This window comes from Perca fluviatilis, chromosome 23 (genome assembly GCF_010015445.1).
Source record: "Perca fluviatilis chromosome 23, GENO_Pfluv_1.0, whole genome shotgun sequence".
In the NCBI taxonomy this organism is placed as follows: Eukaryota; Metazoa; Chordata; class Actinopteri; order Perciformes; family Percidae; genus Perca; species Perca fluviatilis.
The window spans coordinates 24,618,086-24,635,730 of NC_053134.1; the positions used below are offsets into that span (position 1 = coordinate 24,618,086).

Here is a 17,645-nt window from a genome sequence, read left to right on the forward strand (position 1 = left end):
GGCAGCTCTATCTCATGTTCATCACTGGTTTTGAGTGAGCAGCAAATACATGCAAAATGTTCAACTTTATTATTAAGATTTACAAGTTGCCTTGGCTGCAGGGCACTGAGGGAAATTAGCTAAATTTTTTTCAGAACCACATCTGAAACAGCTAGGACATAGCAGTAGCATTGGCAGCCTTCTTTGGGCGAGTTTGGCGTTTGTATTTCTTATAAATGGGGCTGTACAGCTTGCACTGCAACACTGTCAGCTGCTGCAATTGTTTTAGCTTGCTGAACAGCAGATTCCACTTGAGTTGCAATTGTAACTGCTGTAAACTGTAAACTTCAGTACTATTCAGTGAGTGATGAATGAATGTTACAGAATTACAAAATAATGTTTTATGTTTCCGTTTTACTCATTCCTCTGCACATACTGTACTCTCTCCCTTTGAGTCTAGTGAATGTCTTGTAAACATCAGTGTAATTAACTAGGGTTTGGGTGCATGATGGCATGTGGCTCTTTAAAAAGAGAACATCTATTGTTTGAATCTTGTATGACTGGTTGGCCCTACCTGCAGGACTGTTGTTGCTGGCCAACACTGCATTTAAATAGTCAGCAGTGTGTATTTTTACTTTTTAATTTTCTTTTGGGCGCTCTCTCTAAAATTCTAATAGGCTTTACTGGCATGAAGATTGAGTATGAAATGAAGAAAATCTAGTTGAACTGGGAGTATCAGCTGTTCCTGGACAAAGCAACTTCCTCATGCTTATTATTTATAATTATCTTTTGGGCCTTTAAGGACAATAACATTTCAGCAGTTTTGGGGAGCTACTTTGAAACTGTAATTTCTAAACTTCATACTCTTTACTGATCAATAAATGTTAGAGAATTACAAAATAAAATTAAGTTTTCATTTTACTCATCTTCCTCTGTCCGTACGGAACTTTCTCTCTCTTTGATGAGTCGAGTGAATTACTTATGTTGTGTTGTCTTCCCGTCGACCATGAACTTGCTGTCCGTCCAGGTGAAAATGGAAAAATGAACTTTTTTTGTTCCTTTTTTGGATGTTTTGTCGCTTTTTTGATGCTTTAGGTACTTTTTTGAACGCTTTTTTTAATTCATGGTCAATAAACCTAATTCAAATGACCATATGCTTAATTATGAAGTTCAAACAAAGCAGAAATTATGAAATATTTTGACTAATAGTTAAGATCAGAGGATGTTGAGTGAATCACAGACTGGTTCATGTCAAAGATCAGCTAGTATGGATATTGTTTTTAAACTTTAAAAAAAATCTTTTTCAAATGCTATGAAATTTAATAAAACAACCCGAAATGCAACGGAAAACATCATTAATTTGACCTGCAAAGAACGTTACATGGGTTCCATACAACGTACATGCATCCAAGTTATTTTGGGGCAGTGTGGTTGTAAGAAACCAATATTTCTGATATAAAAGACTTTGGGTAACACTTTATTTGTCATTATGACATAACACCTGTCATGAACATGAAGGAGTCATTGTGAGTGTTCGTTACTGTTGTCATTAAGTGTCATTCGGTAAATTATGACACTTTTAACGCAAAGTTAGTATTGGTACTATTTTGGTATAAATATTGACTCGCCACGTGGCTGATAGCCCTCTGAGATTTACTCGCCAAACAGAAAATGTACCCGCATTTGGCGAGTGTTAATTTCGGACCCTGCTAGGGCTTGTTGGGCCTTATGCAAAAACATTTTATATTCTTATCCTATATCTCACTTTCTTCTGTGACGTTTGCTCCTACAAATCAGATTCACATACCCTTCCAAACTGCACAAACCTTTCGTCAATTTCATCCTGATGAATACCATCTGTGCACATTTGTGAGATGTCATCATCATTAGCATAATCAACATCCTTATATTGCTAAATATGTTCTGTTCTGCTGTGTATGTGGGCAAGTTTCATTCACAAACATACCCCACCAGGACCCAGCTTTTTTTTTTTCTTTTAGCTCAGCTTAAAAACTATATGAACAATACAATTGTTATTCTGCAATGCTAAACAAAAACAACTACCACTGCCAACAGTGCATGTAATCATTAGCATAATCAACATTCTGCTGTGTTTGTGGGTGAGTTTAACTCACAAATATGTTACCCAAGAGTAATAAATAATTTCACACAGCAGGACTTAAGTCCCCCTGTCTGATATCAGCAGACACAAACAGAACAAATGTAGCAGCATCTTTCAGAAGTCATATTACCGGACCCAAAACATGTACAAAATATTAATAATGCCAACGACATGTCTTACTCTGACAGAAATAAAGACGGATAGTTTGACTATAAAAGATCTTCCTAAAAGAAGTCCAAGACCTGGATGGGATCTGGTACAGGGAATGGAAAAGACAGATAGATACTAAATAAGATAATTTCAGCATAAACTGCAGGTAATGCAACACTGTTGGGTTTTTTGGAAGATGTCCCCCCTCCTGACAGCGACCTGCATAAAAACCCTGAGGCAGCTGTCAAAGTGAGAGAATATTCCTAACTACTGAACTGTAGACTATAAATTTTCATTCAGAAACACTGTTGGACCTCTCATTAAATTAGCAAAGAGTGGTGATAATGATATGGTGGCCAGAATACTAATTCAGCATTTCATTTAGCAACTGTATTTAAGTTTGAGGTATGTTAGTTGGTCTTTTGAAATATTTATTTTGTTTGTTTGTGTAATCAATTACAAAAGAATTTCACTACGAGGGCAGGAACCAATCTGGTAGGTGTGGTGAAGATATAAAAGCCAGGCAGGCTGGTTTATCTTTGTACAGGTCTGCCCTGATCAGCTGTATAAACAACGTGATAGAACATTATTCGTGGGACTGTCCTAACATCGGTTAGACGCAGATACAATGTCTGACAGCTCTGAAACGCCCCAGAAGACATTGAAGATGGACCATAAGGTAAGATATCGAGCCTAACCGTACATCACACTACATTTTCAGGACTGGAGAGATGAGGAAGACTAAACACAGGGAAGCTGAAGGGCTTATAGAATAGACAGCAAACCTACACAATCACTAATTCAAGATTGTATATGTTAACCATCTTTTGATGAATCCATTGCCAGTCTACATCAAAAGATGATGGGACGTCGGAGGCACGGACCATGAAGATGAGGAAGATTGCAGTATGAAAAAATTAAGAAAAAGTAGTTCACTGATCAGTGAACTAGTAAAACTAGAACTAGTAATAAGACTCCTGAGTCAGGAGTCTTTTTAGTGGTAAACCTTTGGGTAAATAGACGATGTCCCAGTTTTGTTCTATTTTTTTTACCAGGTGCTAATTGGTCCCATCAGCATGTTATTCCTTTGGAGCTTTGAATTAATGTTTGGGCTCATTGGGCCTCATGCAAGAACATTTTCCTATTCTTATTCTCTAGCTACCTCACAGGTACCCTCAGGAGAACTGGAGCTGGGTTTACTGGGACTCTTTTGGGTCATACTTGGACTGAGTTTATGTTCTATGTGTTCTGTCAGGTGTTTAATGATCCCATCCACGGGACGGTGGAGTTACACCCACTTCTCATCAAAATCATCGACACACCTCAGTTCCAGAGACTGAGAAACATCAAGCAGCTTGGAGGGGCCTACTTTGTTTACCCTGGAGCATCCCACAACCGCTTTGAGCACTCCATTGGGTATGTTCATATGGTATCAGATAAATAGTTTTAGAGTCTTAAGGTATTCACAATCTAAATTAATTTAAGACTAGTTTGCTGTGAAGCACCAATAACATCAATAAAACCAAAGTAAACACGTTGCATACATCAGTTCAGGTATAATACAAGTTCATATTTCCAGTTTGTCAGCAGAATACTTGTGTGGTAATTGTTTCATGAGTTTTTTATTGTTGTGTATTGTGTCTGGTGATAAAGGGTGGGGCACTTGGCAGGTCAACTTGTTGAAGCTCTGCGTACAAGGCAGCCGAAACTCTACATCGATGACAGAGACGTCCTTTGTGTGAAGATTGCTGGTCTCTGCCATGACCTGGGTGAGTGATACACACCTTTTCACTATAACATCATTTCATATGTTTTAAATGGTTATTACTCAGTGTAATTAAAAAAAATTCAGTTTTTAGCATTTATCCTGTGTGCATTATACTATGTCTATGTTTACATGAGTTTTTATTTTTACTCTTGTTAACATTTTTTTCATTACATTTGTTAGCCGGATGCAACATAACATGGTTCTGCTATGCACTTACCCTGTGAAATAGTATGAATGACAATAAACTTAATCTAAAACAAACATCTATTTAAAATGAAGGTGAAGCTATGCACAAACAAACAGTGCTGATCTACAGTGATGGGTTATGGCAGGCATTCAAGGTGCAGTAAGCCATGCTAATCCAATACACTTTTTGTCAAATTTAGTTAATTAATATTTAATTAAATCCACTATTAAAAAAAAAAAAAAAAAAAAAAAAATAAAATATTTTTTTTCTCTTTCTCTTGATCTGCGTTCTCTCCTTTTTTTTAAAACAAAAAAAAAAAAAAAAAAAAAAAAAATAAAAACACACCGAACGGCGGTGGAGTCATTAGGTTTCCGCGAGATCTCGTGGATCCTCGTGACTACAGCTGTCAGTCATGGCCGCAGCCGTGCCGCAACAAACGACGAATGCAGACGTTCTGCAATCGGTGGAAATCCCCAGTTAGCTGCTACAGAGCTTCGTGACGCGGGCTACGGACCTTCGTCACAACTCGGTCGTATCAGCGGCAATTACTAAATGTGTTTATCTGGAAATAGGTGACTTTGAGACGGGTACAGGGTGGTTTGGATTAAAACACTCCTGGGTGAAACTCTTTAGTTCGTTAGTTAAATGGTTATTACTGAGCCACAAAATACTATTCGAGCCGATTGGCAACAGGCAGCATCACTTGATGGTGGTGGTTGGTGTAATGGTGTAAGTTGGTGTAATTTGAAATTTGCACTTGTAGAAAATGTACACACACCAATTGATATTTACATGAACACAATGAGAGCTGCAAACTTGCAATGAAACATTTACTCATGTAAGTTTTTTTTTCATTTTCCATCACAACCACAACTCAATGATTACAACCTCTCAAATCTGTCACTGCAACCTCACATATGTGATCTCTCGCATCACCAAGTGGGGAATCTGCGCGCCTCGACTTTTGCAAAACTTTTGGCGATACATTTGGTGTAAAACTAATCTGTACCTGTGGACTTAGGCTGTGGAGCTCTGAGCCAACAGAACGGGGAAGCAGGGTTTCTATCACCAGGTGAGAGACAACTCTGTCTGGCTTATTTATGTAGCATGGAAGCTTGGTGGAATAGCAAGCTAGCGTTAGCTAACTAACCAACAAACCAGCCTGCTTCTAAATAAATACATTTTAATTATCTAAACACTTTTTAACAGTCAAATGAAACACTGGCAGTGAGCTCCAGGTCCTGCAGCAGCAGACGGACCGAAATACTGTTAAAATATGCTTTGCAAAACTGGCGAGTATTTTTGGCATGACTTCCATTATGTTGTTGCGTTGATGGAAAATAATGCTGAGAAAATGACAACAAACAAACATGGAAGAAATGTTGAATTTGCATCAACAGAAAACACAAAACAGGCCTGTAAGATTTACTAGATCTACATACGGTTCACTTCACTGTTTACCTCAGTTCACTTTGCATACAATCATCATTAGGTTCATTTATATTTATTTTTCCATATCTAGGACATGGACCCTTTTCTCATCTGTATGATCAAATGTTCATAACCAAAGTACAACCAAAAACTGAGTGGAAGGTAAGAAATTATTATTTTTGTTGTCTGATGTGTGATATAATAACCCACCTGCCAGGGCCTGCATTAAGGTAGAAAATCATTTGAAAACAAACAGGAAATAATTAGCAAAGACATGAACAACAGGTTTGTGTTTAGCAGTCAAGGTTGCAGCAAAACAAAAGAGCCACTGTAATGTAGTGCTGGCTTGTTTGTTTGTGAGCCAAAATGAAAAATGATTTAATCATTAATCAAATTAATCTGTGCCAGCACATACCTCAGTCCTTGGTTTTTTCCATGTTCAGTGAACCTTAGTAGGGTGGGATGGAATAATTGTGGTAGACCTCGCAATAATAATGAAGATAAATAGATAAATATAATAAAACAATAATAGACCTGAATAATAGATAATAAATACATATTAATAGTACAACTTGTAAAACTGAACTTGAACATGACCTGGGAACAAGTGGGCACTTGTTGCAATAAACTCAAGTTGCCACTCACTTTTGTGGTTTATATTTTGTTAAATGTTGTATTACATGTACCTTGTCAATGTCTCTTCTGTTTTTACAACGTAGTTTAATTGACTTTAGTTAACTAGATTTCTCCCTAGCTTTGCTGGAGTTCAACTTCTTCCAGTGTGAAAGCTTTGAAAGTAGCTTTCTCAGCACTGCCATCAGCCAGTATCTTAGCTTAGCATAAAGACTGGAAGCCAATAGAAACAGCTAGCCTGGCTCCCTCCACTAGTAACAAAATCTGCCTACCAGCTCAGTAATTAAAATTCTGTATCTTAAAAAAAAAAAATCAAACGTTTCCTTGTTTCCTCTATTCCTCCAAATACAATTAGTCGTGGTATTCCTGGTATTTTGTGATATTATTGATGTGCAGTGATGTGCAGTTAAAATGTAGGTTAACATTAAATGAGTATTGTTGTGTTTATTGTTATATGTATGTGTATCATTAGTCTTTTGTAGAAACCAAATCTATGGAGGGCTGGTGGTATGCACACTTTAATAATAATAATTAATATATTTGGTACCACTATGATTGCATGTAATCATATTACCTGGAGGCTGTGAACAGCAGAATGTTCAGTGTTTAGGCAGAAGTTGGGCTCACACAGGGGAGAAGAGAGAAGTTCTGGGTCTCTGCTGGTTCAGTGTCAGACGGTCTGGTTCTTTCAGCCAGAAGAACCTTGGGCAAACACGGCTCAGGCTTGAGAAGATCATGAGAAGTCTTTTCTGTTTCACTACTCCATCTATCTAGCTATACAGGCTGACGTGGAGAAAAGGGCAAAACAGGCAGAATAGCAGAGGATCATAAGAGCTTTTTTTATTAATTTTTTTTACTTTCTTTACTTCTTTATGTCTTTTTATTAAAAGCTCATAATAACATTAATAATGTGTATCTTTTAGCATGAAGACAACTCTGTAAAGATGTTTGACCACCTGGTGGAATCTAATGATCTGGAGCTGGAGATGAAGAATAAGTATGGTCTGACTGATGATGACTTGAATTTCATCAAAAAGTTGATTGAAGGACTGAAGGACCCTACAAAAGTCCAGGTCAGTCCTGCCTGTGTGAATTGAGTGAAATCAGTCAGTATCATCATCATCATTGATTATAATGCCATTAATATGCTGTCATCTCCACAGTGGTCAGAGATTGGTCGGACAGAGGACAAATTCTTCCTGTTTGAAATCGTGGCCAACAAAACAAACGGCATTGATGTGGACAAGTTTGACTACTTTGCCAGGTGGGGCTTGTTGAACAGCTACTGTAGAGCAATTCATTGTTTGATGCAGAGTGATAAACTACTATGGATTATTTTCTCCTGAACATGTATAATAATTTCCTGATTATTTTAACAATACGCAGCTTCCTCCAGGTAGCTTTGATTAGTTTAAAGTAAGAAGTCCATTACCCATTTCTTCACTCTGTCTCTTCTCAGGGACTGCTACCACCTGGGCATGAAGAACAACTTTGACCATCTCCGCTTCATACAGTTTGCCAGAGTGATTAAGGTGGAAAAAGACGGGCTGAATCACATCTGCAGTAGAGACAAGGTGCTGACATCTTTACTCCTGCTTTTGTTAAATCCAGTTTTAAAACAGCATCATCTTATCTTCATGCTTTTATTCTATACCTGTCTTATTCTATTCTATTTTCTATTCTCTTTAATAAAGGTTTTTAATAGTTTTAACTGCTCATTAATGTTTACAGTGGCCGACAGGGGCAAATGCACTGCAACTTAATGAAACACACGCAAATAGACAAAACACAACCAAATACATAAACGGGCTACAAATACACAAATGATGCAAAAAGAAAAGCACACAAATCCAAAAAACATTTTTATTATCATATTACGAGTTTGCAGACACGTCTCTGCTGATTGGGTATCACCTGTGATCTTAGCCAATAAAATTGTTCTGTCTTTTGGGTTTGTGTGCTTTTCTTTTTTCATCGTTTCTGTATTTGCAGTGCGGTTTGCTTAATGTGTATTTGGTTGTGTTGTGTGTATTTGCTGCGCGTTTGCTTAATGCTGCGCATGTGTTGTCAAATTAATGAAGATGTTTTCTTAATTTGCTTGTATTTCATTAAGTTGCAGTGCGTTTGCCCCCTGTCAGCCACCGTAAATGTTTTATGTAAAGCATATTGAATTGTCTTGTTGTTGAAATGTGCTGAATAAATAAAGCTGCCTTACCTTATTAGTTGTGACTAAACTATAGACAATCCTCTAAACAGGAGGTGGGCAATCTGTATGACATGTTCTACACCAGGAACTGTCTCCACAGAAGAGCCTACCAGCACAGAGTGAACAAGATCATAGAGTATATGTGAGTAGCTAACCTTCCCATGTTGGGCCTCTAACAACAATTAGCTTCTTCTGATGCAGCTTATTTCATTTGCTTCATAATTCACTCTATTGTGTGGTATACATAAAAGTGATAATATGTTGGGTATGGTCATCCAGGATCGCAGAGGCCTTTTTAAAAGCAAACAAGCATATCAAGATTGAAGGCTCAGGAGGGAAAGAGTTCACTCTCTCTACAGCCAGAGGTGACATGGAGGCCTACACCAAGCTGACAGGTCTGTAGATACCACTGTGTGCTGTGAGCTTGTGTTTAACATTAAAAACTTTTTTTTCTGAATCATTCAAAGGATTTTGATTGCTTACCTGCACACAAGGAGATAAACTATTGAGGCCACGGTTGTACTACTTCGGCAGAAAGCACACTAGTTTTGGTGATGCTAGCATACAAATGGGTTAGCAAGGAGCAAAGGAACTATAAATAAAAACCTAGTCCATCCGTCGACCATAATCAGATATTTTTGTCAAGTTTTAATCATCTATCTATGAAGACGTAGAAACAGTGTAGAGCTAGTTAGTCCTGAAATATAATAAGGAAAATTTTGGAAAAGTTAAGGATATTTCCTAAAGGCTAAATAAAAGACACAACCCTCCAAACTCTACATGCTAGCAATGATTTTACTGTAGCTCCATGTACGTCGCTTTAGCACGTGGAGAAATCCTGAACTTTCCGTTCAGGATTCCGTTCTATAATTGGGCTATTTGATTTACAAAGAAACACAAATCACAAATCAGGCCAGCAAGATTATAGGCTCCCCCACAACCCCCCTAACAGAACTTCACACCTGGATAGTACTCAGGAAAGCCACTATAATCACACACCTCCTTCACCCATCCATTCAGTTACTGCCATCAGGTCGACACTATAGTCCCACAGAGTCCCATTAGTCTCAGGAAAAACATATATAACAAATCCTTCATTCCCACTGCCATCAGCACACTGAACAGCCAAACATAGACATCATCCAACAGCTCCACTCAGGCTTCTTCTTGCACTGTTTTTGCATTTTGCACATCTGCACAGCCAATGTTTTTATCCTGTTTCTATACGTATCTTTCACTTTCTTATGTATTTTATGTCATTTGAGCCTGCCCTGTCAAAGAAAAATGTAAGATAAAGATAAAATAAAGTTTTTCTTATCTTATCTTATCTCATCAATTAGGAGTAGAAGCAACTTGCTGGAGTTTCAAAGGCGTCCATTATTTACAATGTACTTGATACATGTGAAATAATAGATGACAACCGGTCCTGGAAATAAGAAAGTTATAATAGGTGATATACATGCCAGATTGAGCTAACTAAATTGTTTAGATAAACTAAATTTTATGGTAGTAGTAGTTTATTAGAATAATCATACATTTTCAAGAACAGAATTAATGAAGTAATTCTATTGTATAGGCCTATTTATATTGCCTAATTCTTTGAGTTATGCCTCTGTTATCAATCAATTATTTATTTGTAAAACATTATGAATGAATTTGTGACATTTTCTTTGGTTTGTTCTATACAGTGTATGGTTTTAACTCAGCTGACTTTCACTCGGTTTGTCCTATAGATCATGTGTTTGAACAAATACTCGAGCTGGATGAGGCAAAAGTCCCTAACTCTTCCTCTGTGGAGCAGGCTGAGGCAAAGAAGCTGGCTGAGGCAAAGGAGATTCTAGAAAGGATCATCTCTCGAGACCACTACAGGTTTCTGGGTGAAATCAAGGCTATACAAGTCCCGACCTTGGTGTGCATTAATGTCTTTGTATACATTTATTACATTACACTTCTGTTTGACACATTATCTATTCTTACTGAGGCTATGATAACACTGAATATTATATAAACAGGTTTTGATATAACATAGCTGCTGTGCTCCTCTAGTGGTTGATAATTCCACATTGCTTGTTACTGTTTTATTTTACATTGAGGATGTGATAGCAGTGGGAACAAAATCATAGGATCAAATGTTGCTTGGACTACATCTACAAGAAAACAGATTTTTTTGGTGTGAAAAACGACTTGCGTCCACATTAGCTTTTCCAGGTCATTTTCATAGAGAACCCTGCCCACAGTGAAAAAGTCAATGAAAAATAGTTGTTCTTTTTAGTTAAATAATTGTTAAATAACGAAATTGTGCATCACAGCCAACATCTGTTAAGGTGCTGTTTATGGTCGCTACGTTGTCTGACTAGATCGAGATGACTAATAGCCAGGACACACTTAGCCGATTATCGGCCGTTGGACAGTCTGGCGAGGTCAGTGACTCGAGTCTGTTCGGTGTGTCCCGTGCCGTCGTCAGTCTGGGGGGCTGTCGGTGTTCATTTTGGCCGACCTGACATGTTTGGTCGGCGGCAGGGCAGTCGGGATTCTCCCGGAAATGGCGAGCAGAATGAGCGTGTCTCTCAAAATCTGACAAAAATCTTTGTCGATCTGAAATTGATAGGTTGGATATTTCAGCCTACATGTTTCAAATGTATTTTATATCTTGTATGTAGGGTACTATACGAGAAGGTTAGTCTGGGGACAACCTTCACACACAAGAATGTGTGAATCTATTATGAGTTTGGGTACAACTTTCACACAGAGGAATCGGAGCCAGGAATGTGGGAATCTATTAGGAGCATCGGCCATAAAAGGTGTAGTTTAAGAGTAAAACTTGTGCACTGAAATAGATGTCTCATGCTGTGTAAGCACAAAAAGAGTTTAAAAGGTATTCACTATGATGTACATGTGGTTCATCCTTGGGCAGACGTGTCTGTATGCTCACGGTTTTCCCAGTGTCATGAAAGTTTGTTCACTGTTTAAATAAAGCTGCACTTGATTTGTACTCTTCGGACTGGTCGTCATCTCTGAGGTCTCCCTACATCATTTCTGAGTCATCACCCGATATCAGAAATGAAGACAGATTCAGTAACTGCATGGCCTATTTCTCGCTTAAAATGTTTTCAGAAACACGTTTCAGTGAACTATTTTAGTACAATATGAGATCGTATTCTGAACGGCCGCCGTGACAGTCTGGCTTTGAATTTCCGGAGAAAACAAACCCATGTGACGCATTCGTCCAATCAGCTGCCAGTTGTCATTTCTTGGGCAACAATACAGAGTAGCTCCGCCTGCTGCTATGAAGACGTATTACGTTTCTCATGTCGGTGTCGCCTCAGTGTGTGCAGAGGCAGTTTTTTGGACCTCGGGGACGCGACTGATCATTGCCACTGGCTTTTCTGCTGACGGTCGGCCGTCTGGTTGGTGTGTAACCACTTTAAGTTGTCCTCTAACTTTGCTGCCATACAGAGTCCCGTCTGTGACTGGACTACAGACACTGCTGGTTACCCTGCCAGTCCCCTCCTGCTCCCTTAATACAGCCAGAGTCACAATACAGTTGTTGATATTTACATTTATCTGGTGTTTTAAGATTCATACACTCTGAAGACAGTTTTTGAAAAGCTCTCTTTTAGTGTGGACAGAGAGCCATAACTGAAAAACAATTCATGTGGAAGTACTTTTACTGTGAGTTGTCAAGATGGAAGGCATTTTAAATCTTGTGTCTCTCACCTTTTCTCCTCCCTTCCCTAAGGAGAAGATTTGCGATTGGAAAAAGGAATTGGATCAAGCGAGACAGAATGGTAACAAAAGCTGTTGTTGGTGTTTGGTGGAGGTGTTTAGTAAATGGTACATTGGGAGTAAAAGGCACTTGCTGAAGTTTCAAAGGCATCCCTTTTTGATTATGTACATATAAACAATGAATGGCACCCAATTCTGTAAGTAGAAAAGTTGTAATGATAAATATACATGCCAGATTGAGATAGCTTTCATGAATGAAGGAAGAAATAAAAAAAAATTATGGAGAAAAGTAATTTCATCCCATATGTATATTGTTCAGTTTTGTGAGCATCTCAGTTTACAGTGTCAATTATTTATTTGTGAAACCCCATGAATGATTGTGTGACCTTTTCTTTGGTTTGTGTTTGAGTCAGTTTGTCCTGTAGATCATGAACTTGAACCAATACTCAACCCCTTCACTGAGAAGACGGCTAAGGCATGTCGAACTCTATCTGATGCCATCTCTCAAACCCTCCTCCAAGAATTTCCAAAAGAAACCCAGCCAGGGAAACCCACAGAGGTGTGAACTATGTCTCTGTGTGCCTGTATTACATTTCACTTCTCTTTGACACCTTATCTATTTCACCGTGGCTATGATAACACTGAATATTCTCATCATATAGGCCTATTGAAAATTGATTGTTAAGATTAGATTTTGTTATAACAGAGTTTGATGTTATGGTCATCTTGTGGTTGATAAGTGCACATTGTTTTGTTTTTCTTCTGTTTTCGCTTTTATTTTACATTGTCTCTATGGGTATTGTACATGGATTTCATGTGGGCTACTACAAAAGATCAAGATTTCTAGAAATTGAATTTAGAGGATGTGATAGCAGTGTGAACAAATCATAGGATCAAATGTCAGTTAGACTGCAGGCTGGTACAAACTTTTGTATCCTAAAAACAACCACACTAGTCCACATTTTCTGGTGTTTTAAGATTTATACACACTGAAGAACGTTTTGGAACAGCTCCATTTTGGGGTGAGGAGAAAAACACTGTTTTAGATGATGTTTTATATTGAACTGTTAATGTGAACATGTGAACTCTTACTGTGTGAATACACAAATAGTTTGAATACATTTTAAATCTCATGTCCCTCACACTTCTCTCCCTTTCTCCTCCCTCCCCAAGGAGACGTATCGTCGTTGGGAAAGGGAATTGGCTGCAGCCGTCCCTAAGGGAGGTGATGGGGGTGTCACGCTGACAGCAGAGGACTTTGTAGTTTTAGTGAGTTTTTAGTCTAATTCCTTTTACTTCACTTTTTTATAATCTTGGGTTTTGTTGATTATCATTTAATTTGTAAGATGTTGCTTTCCTCCATTGGTATAATTTACCTGGGAATATAAAAACAGACTTCTCTCTCCCCCTTCTCGTTCAGGTCACTACTTTTGACTATGGAATGAAAGACAAGGACCCCATCAAGAATGTGTATTTCTACAACAAGATAAACTGTGACATAGCATTCACCATCCCCAAAGACCAGGTCAGAACTAAAGCAATCACTCCATAAGGCAGCCTCTGTTATGTCATTATTCTCAACTCTATGTTGATGTCATTCTTGTCAGGTGTCCAAGCTTCTCCCAGAATGCTTTTCTGAGCAGCTGATCAGGGTTTACAGTAAGAAGAAGAAGACTGATGACCAAAGTCTGAAGGCTGCCAAGAATCACTTGCTCAAGTGGTGTGAACAGAAGGGCTTGCCAAAACCTCAGGTAATATTTAGATCTAGGCTGTTGTGTGTATATATATATATATATATATATATACATATATATATATATATATATATATATACATATGGGTATATATATATATATATATATATATATATATATATATATATATATATATATAAGGCCTGTCGCGATAGTCAATAAATCGAGTTATCGCATGATAAAAAAAAATTAGCTCGATAATTTTTCCGGCCGCGATAATTTCCATTTGCATGCTTGTTTGTTTTCCTCGTCTCTCTCTACCAAAGAGACTGGAGGACCACTCTCGGTTCCTTAGCGTAACGAGGAGTCAACCCTCTTGTCAGTCGCATGGTCTTTGTGGGGGCGGGACTCCAGGCGGAGAGAGAGACAGAGACAGACAAACGCTAGTTGAGAGTTGGAGCAGGGTTTCCCGCAGCACTTTGCAGTTAAGGCGCCGTCAAAAAGAAAGTATATGAGCGATATCACCCGTGTTACTCGGCGTCCCGTTTTCTCCCTTTCATTCCAAACCACACAGCTGACAACCTGCAGGTGGAGACTGTGGAGACGGGCTCGGACATACACGCCGCTGTGGACTCGTCAGTCTCGCAAGCGGTTTCAGGAAAGTGGCTCCATGTGTCCGACAATGCACCGAACATTAACGGTACAAGCCTACAGCTGTCCGCGGACACGGAGTGTGGAAAGTATGTCAGAGTTGCACCTGTGTGTGTGTGTGTGTGTGTGTGTGTGTGTGTGTGTGTGTGTGTGTGTGTGTGTGTGTGTGTGTGTGTGTGTGTGTGTGTGTGTGTGTGTGTGTGTGTGTGTGTGTGTGTGTGTGTGTGTTTGTGTGTGTGCGTGTCGGCCCGCCCCCACGAAGCTCCGACCTGAAGAGGAGCAGAAGCCGTACCTTCGCCAAAATGAAGACTGAAAAACAAAACTATTTTGGTACATTTACTCGCCATGTGGCAGATAGCCATACAGATAGATTTAATTTATTAATTATATATTATTTAAATTTAATATTTAGAGTTAAATAATTGTAAAATGTAGTACAGAGTCTCTAGTCTGAGAACTTACGTGTCACAAACGGCAATTCCACAACTGTACATCAGCGTGAAAGACGACATACTAAAGGAGATCAAAGACATATTGTGGATATTTAAAATGTCTTCCAGTTCCAGTGTTAAATATTCTTTAGAAATAAAAGTGTATTGATCTTTGAAAAGGTGTACCTGTATTATTATGCCATTATCATTATATTAGATGCAAATGGTCTCTCGATGACAATATTATCGTTTATCGCAATAATTTCTGGGACAATTTATCGTCCAGCAAAATTTGTTATCGTGACAGGCCTATATATATATATATATATATATATATATATATATATATGGTGTATATATATATATATGTGTGTGTGTATATATATATATATATATGTATATATATATATATATATATATATATATATATATATATATATATATATATATATGTGACAAGTACTGTGTGGGGCCCTCAAGCTGGAGGTTCTATTAAACAATAACTAAGAGAGTTTGGTCTGTAGATCTAAGAAAATAGGGGAAAATGTCTGTAACAATACTAAACCCCGAGGTGGTGCATAGCTTGTTTTATCTCTTAGCACCGTCACTTAAGACAAAAGAGCTAGCTAGCTAGCTAGCTTATGACAGCTAAGAGAGAAACTGTTGAATGACACGATGGAAACTGCTGCAGGCCGGAACCAAACACGCCACGTCTACATCGAGGACAGAGCCTCTATATATGGGCTCTCACTCTTCCACCAGGCCACCCAGGCCCCCTGGATTAAGGCATTTTGGCTCAAATGAATGATCATAAATATAGTCATCAAAACAGTGATTTATTTTCTGTCCATTGACTAAAAACTTTCAGTCTAGTGGCCTGCCTCAGTAATGACTAATCTCTCACTCTGAGCGACTCTTGTTAATACTCTAAACACTTCTCTGTCTTTATTTACATGCAGTAGGGAGACACTGCAACACTGGAAGTCACCCCTGGGGGAAATATCCAGAACAACCCACCAGATGTTTTGGGAAATAGAGATTAAAAGTGAAAAAAGAAGATTGATTCTATAAGGTGGATTCTGAATGTGACAGGTTGTCGTTGCAAATGAGAAATTGTTCTCAATCGACTTACCTGAATAAATAAAGGTAAAAAAATAAAAATAAAAAATGAGCACAGTGTAGTACTGGACTAGACCATTTCTCTCCAAAAACAAATGATTTCAGAGTACCAGGATACATTACTGCATGTTTGGGTCATATACTCAGTTTCTTTAGAGCCCTGTTCAACATTGAACACATATCTTTGTTTTAGTTTGATCATTAAACACACTTTAAATGTCTTGGTCTAAACTGAAGCATATTTTAGATAATTGTTTTTTATCAGTCACATTTAGGCTTCTCTGTGTATTCTGTGTGTATTCCTTACAATCAGGGCACGCTATAAAGCACTACCCACATGGAGTGGAGTTAAAGTGAATATTTAAATTGTGGATTAGGGATTTTGAATATTATGAAGGTTTTTGGTTTTTATGTTAATCTGTGTGAATTGATGTGATAATCTGATTATATATTATATATGGTTAGCTCTGATTTGGGAATCACTTTGTATTGCATCTATCAAATGAAATAAGAATTATGATTACTATAACCATTATGATAACAGTATACTCTAGCCCAGTGGTGTCAAAATAATTTTAGTTCATGGGCCACATCCCCCTAATTTGATGTCAAGTGGGCCGGACCAGTGAACCACTCCAGAAAGATCAGAAACTGTATCTGCCACAGAGTTACTTGTCAGCTTGATGTCGGCAAATGCAAGTCTCTTCTGCTACGACGGTGTTCTAAGGCCGTTGTAGGAAAAAAATAATGTTACAGACCCGGGAGAGTCTGTACTGTCCTGGCCCACGGGCCGTATGTTTGGCACCCCTGCTCTAGCCTATATCACTGTTTCTCACTGTACTCATACTATATAGCTCAACTTGCTTTGTTCAATGTAACCATCACAGTGTGATTAAGATAAGCTTTCAATATTGTTGTGTTTTGCTCATAGAGTGAAACTGTATTAGATTATTAATATATATTTGGGGCTGTAAAGGGAAATCTATCTAATCTAATCTATTAGAACCTTTCAACTGTATCCCTAATGAGAAAGGTTGATGACAGATTGTACCTGCTCTATTTGAAATAAAACTCTTGTTTGTCCTTGTGTGGTTTAACTTGTCCAACAGATGAAATCATAACACTTGTGTTTTTCAGCTGAGATTATCATGCATCTTTTATTCATGGAACGTGTTGTCAAAGAAAAAATTGGGATTTTTTTTTAATGTGTATTAGCAAAGAAAGGCCTTAAAATGATAAAAGGAAAAGCAATCAATCCTGAATGGAAAGAGAAATAAAGGGAAATGTCTCAGTGCTATTAAGTCGTATCAATTCAACACTTAGTCAAGTATTCTGCAATGATTCAAACTCAAGTAAATATATAATTGCTTATTATATTCTTCAGTAAGTTTTTTTTTTTTTTGCCCAACGGTGACAAAATCCTAAAATGATCCATGTCTTTGTTAAATGAAACAGTCCCAAAATTGCTATCGCCAAACCTGAGATAATCTAAGACAGTTTTTGATCAAATTATTGTTTATTTAAATGGTTTCTTTTTCATCTTCCCAC

The 17,645-nt window shown here is 38.0% G+C and overlaps 1 protein-coding gene across 1 annotated transcript; it reads left to right on the plus strand.

The window, feature by feature from the left end:
- The first annotated feature begins 2,779 nt into the window (after positions 1–2,779).
- LOC120553385 (deoxynucleoside triphosphate triphosphohydrolase SAMHD1-like) lies at positions 2,780–17,180 on the plus strand. The gene is made up of 16 exons (XM_039791728.1): positions 2,780–2,930; positions 3,507–3,667; positions 3,905–4,020; positions 5,729–5,799; positions 7,194–7,343; positions 7,434–7,534; positions 7,730–7,844; positions 8,527–8,618; positions 8,756–8,871; positions 10,210–10,385; positions 12,216–12,264; positions 12,616–12,761; positions 13,376–13,471; positions 13,623–13,727; positions 13,810–13,953; positions 15,938–17,180. Exons 1-16 carry the CDS (start codon positions 2,880–2,882, stop codon positions 15,938–15,940), a joined length of 1,692 nt encoding a protein of 563 aa, XP_039647662.1. The 5' UTR covers positions 2,780–2,879; the 3' UTR covers positions 15,941–17,180.
- Positions 17,181–17,645: the final 465 nt, after the last annotated feature.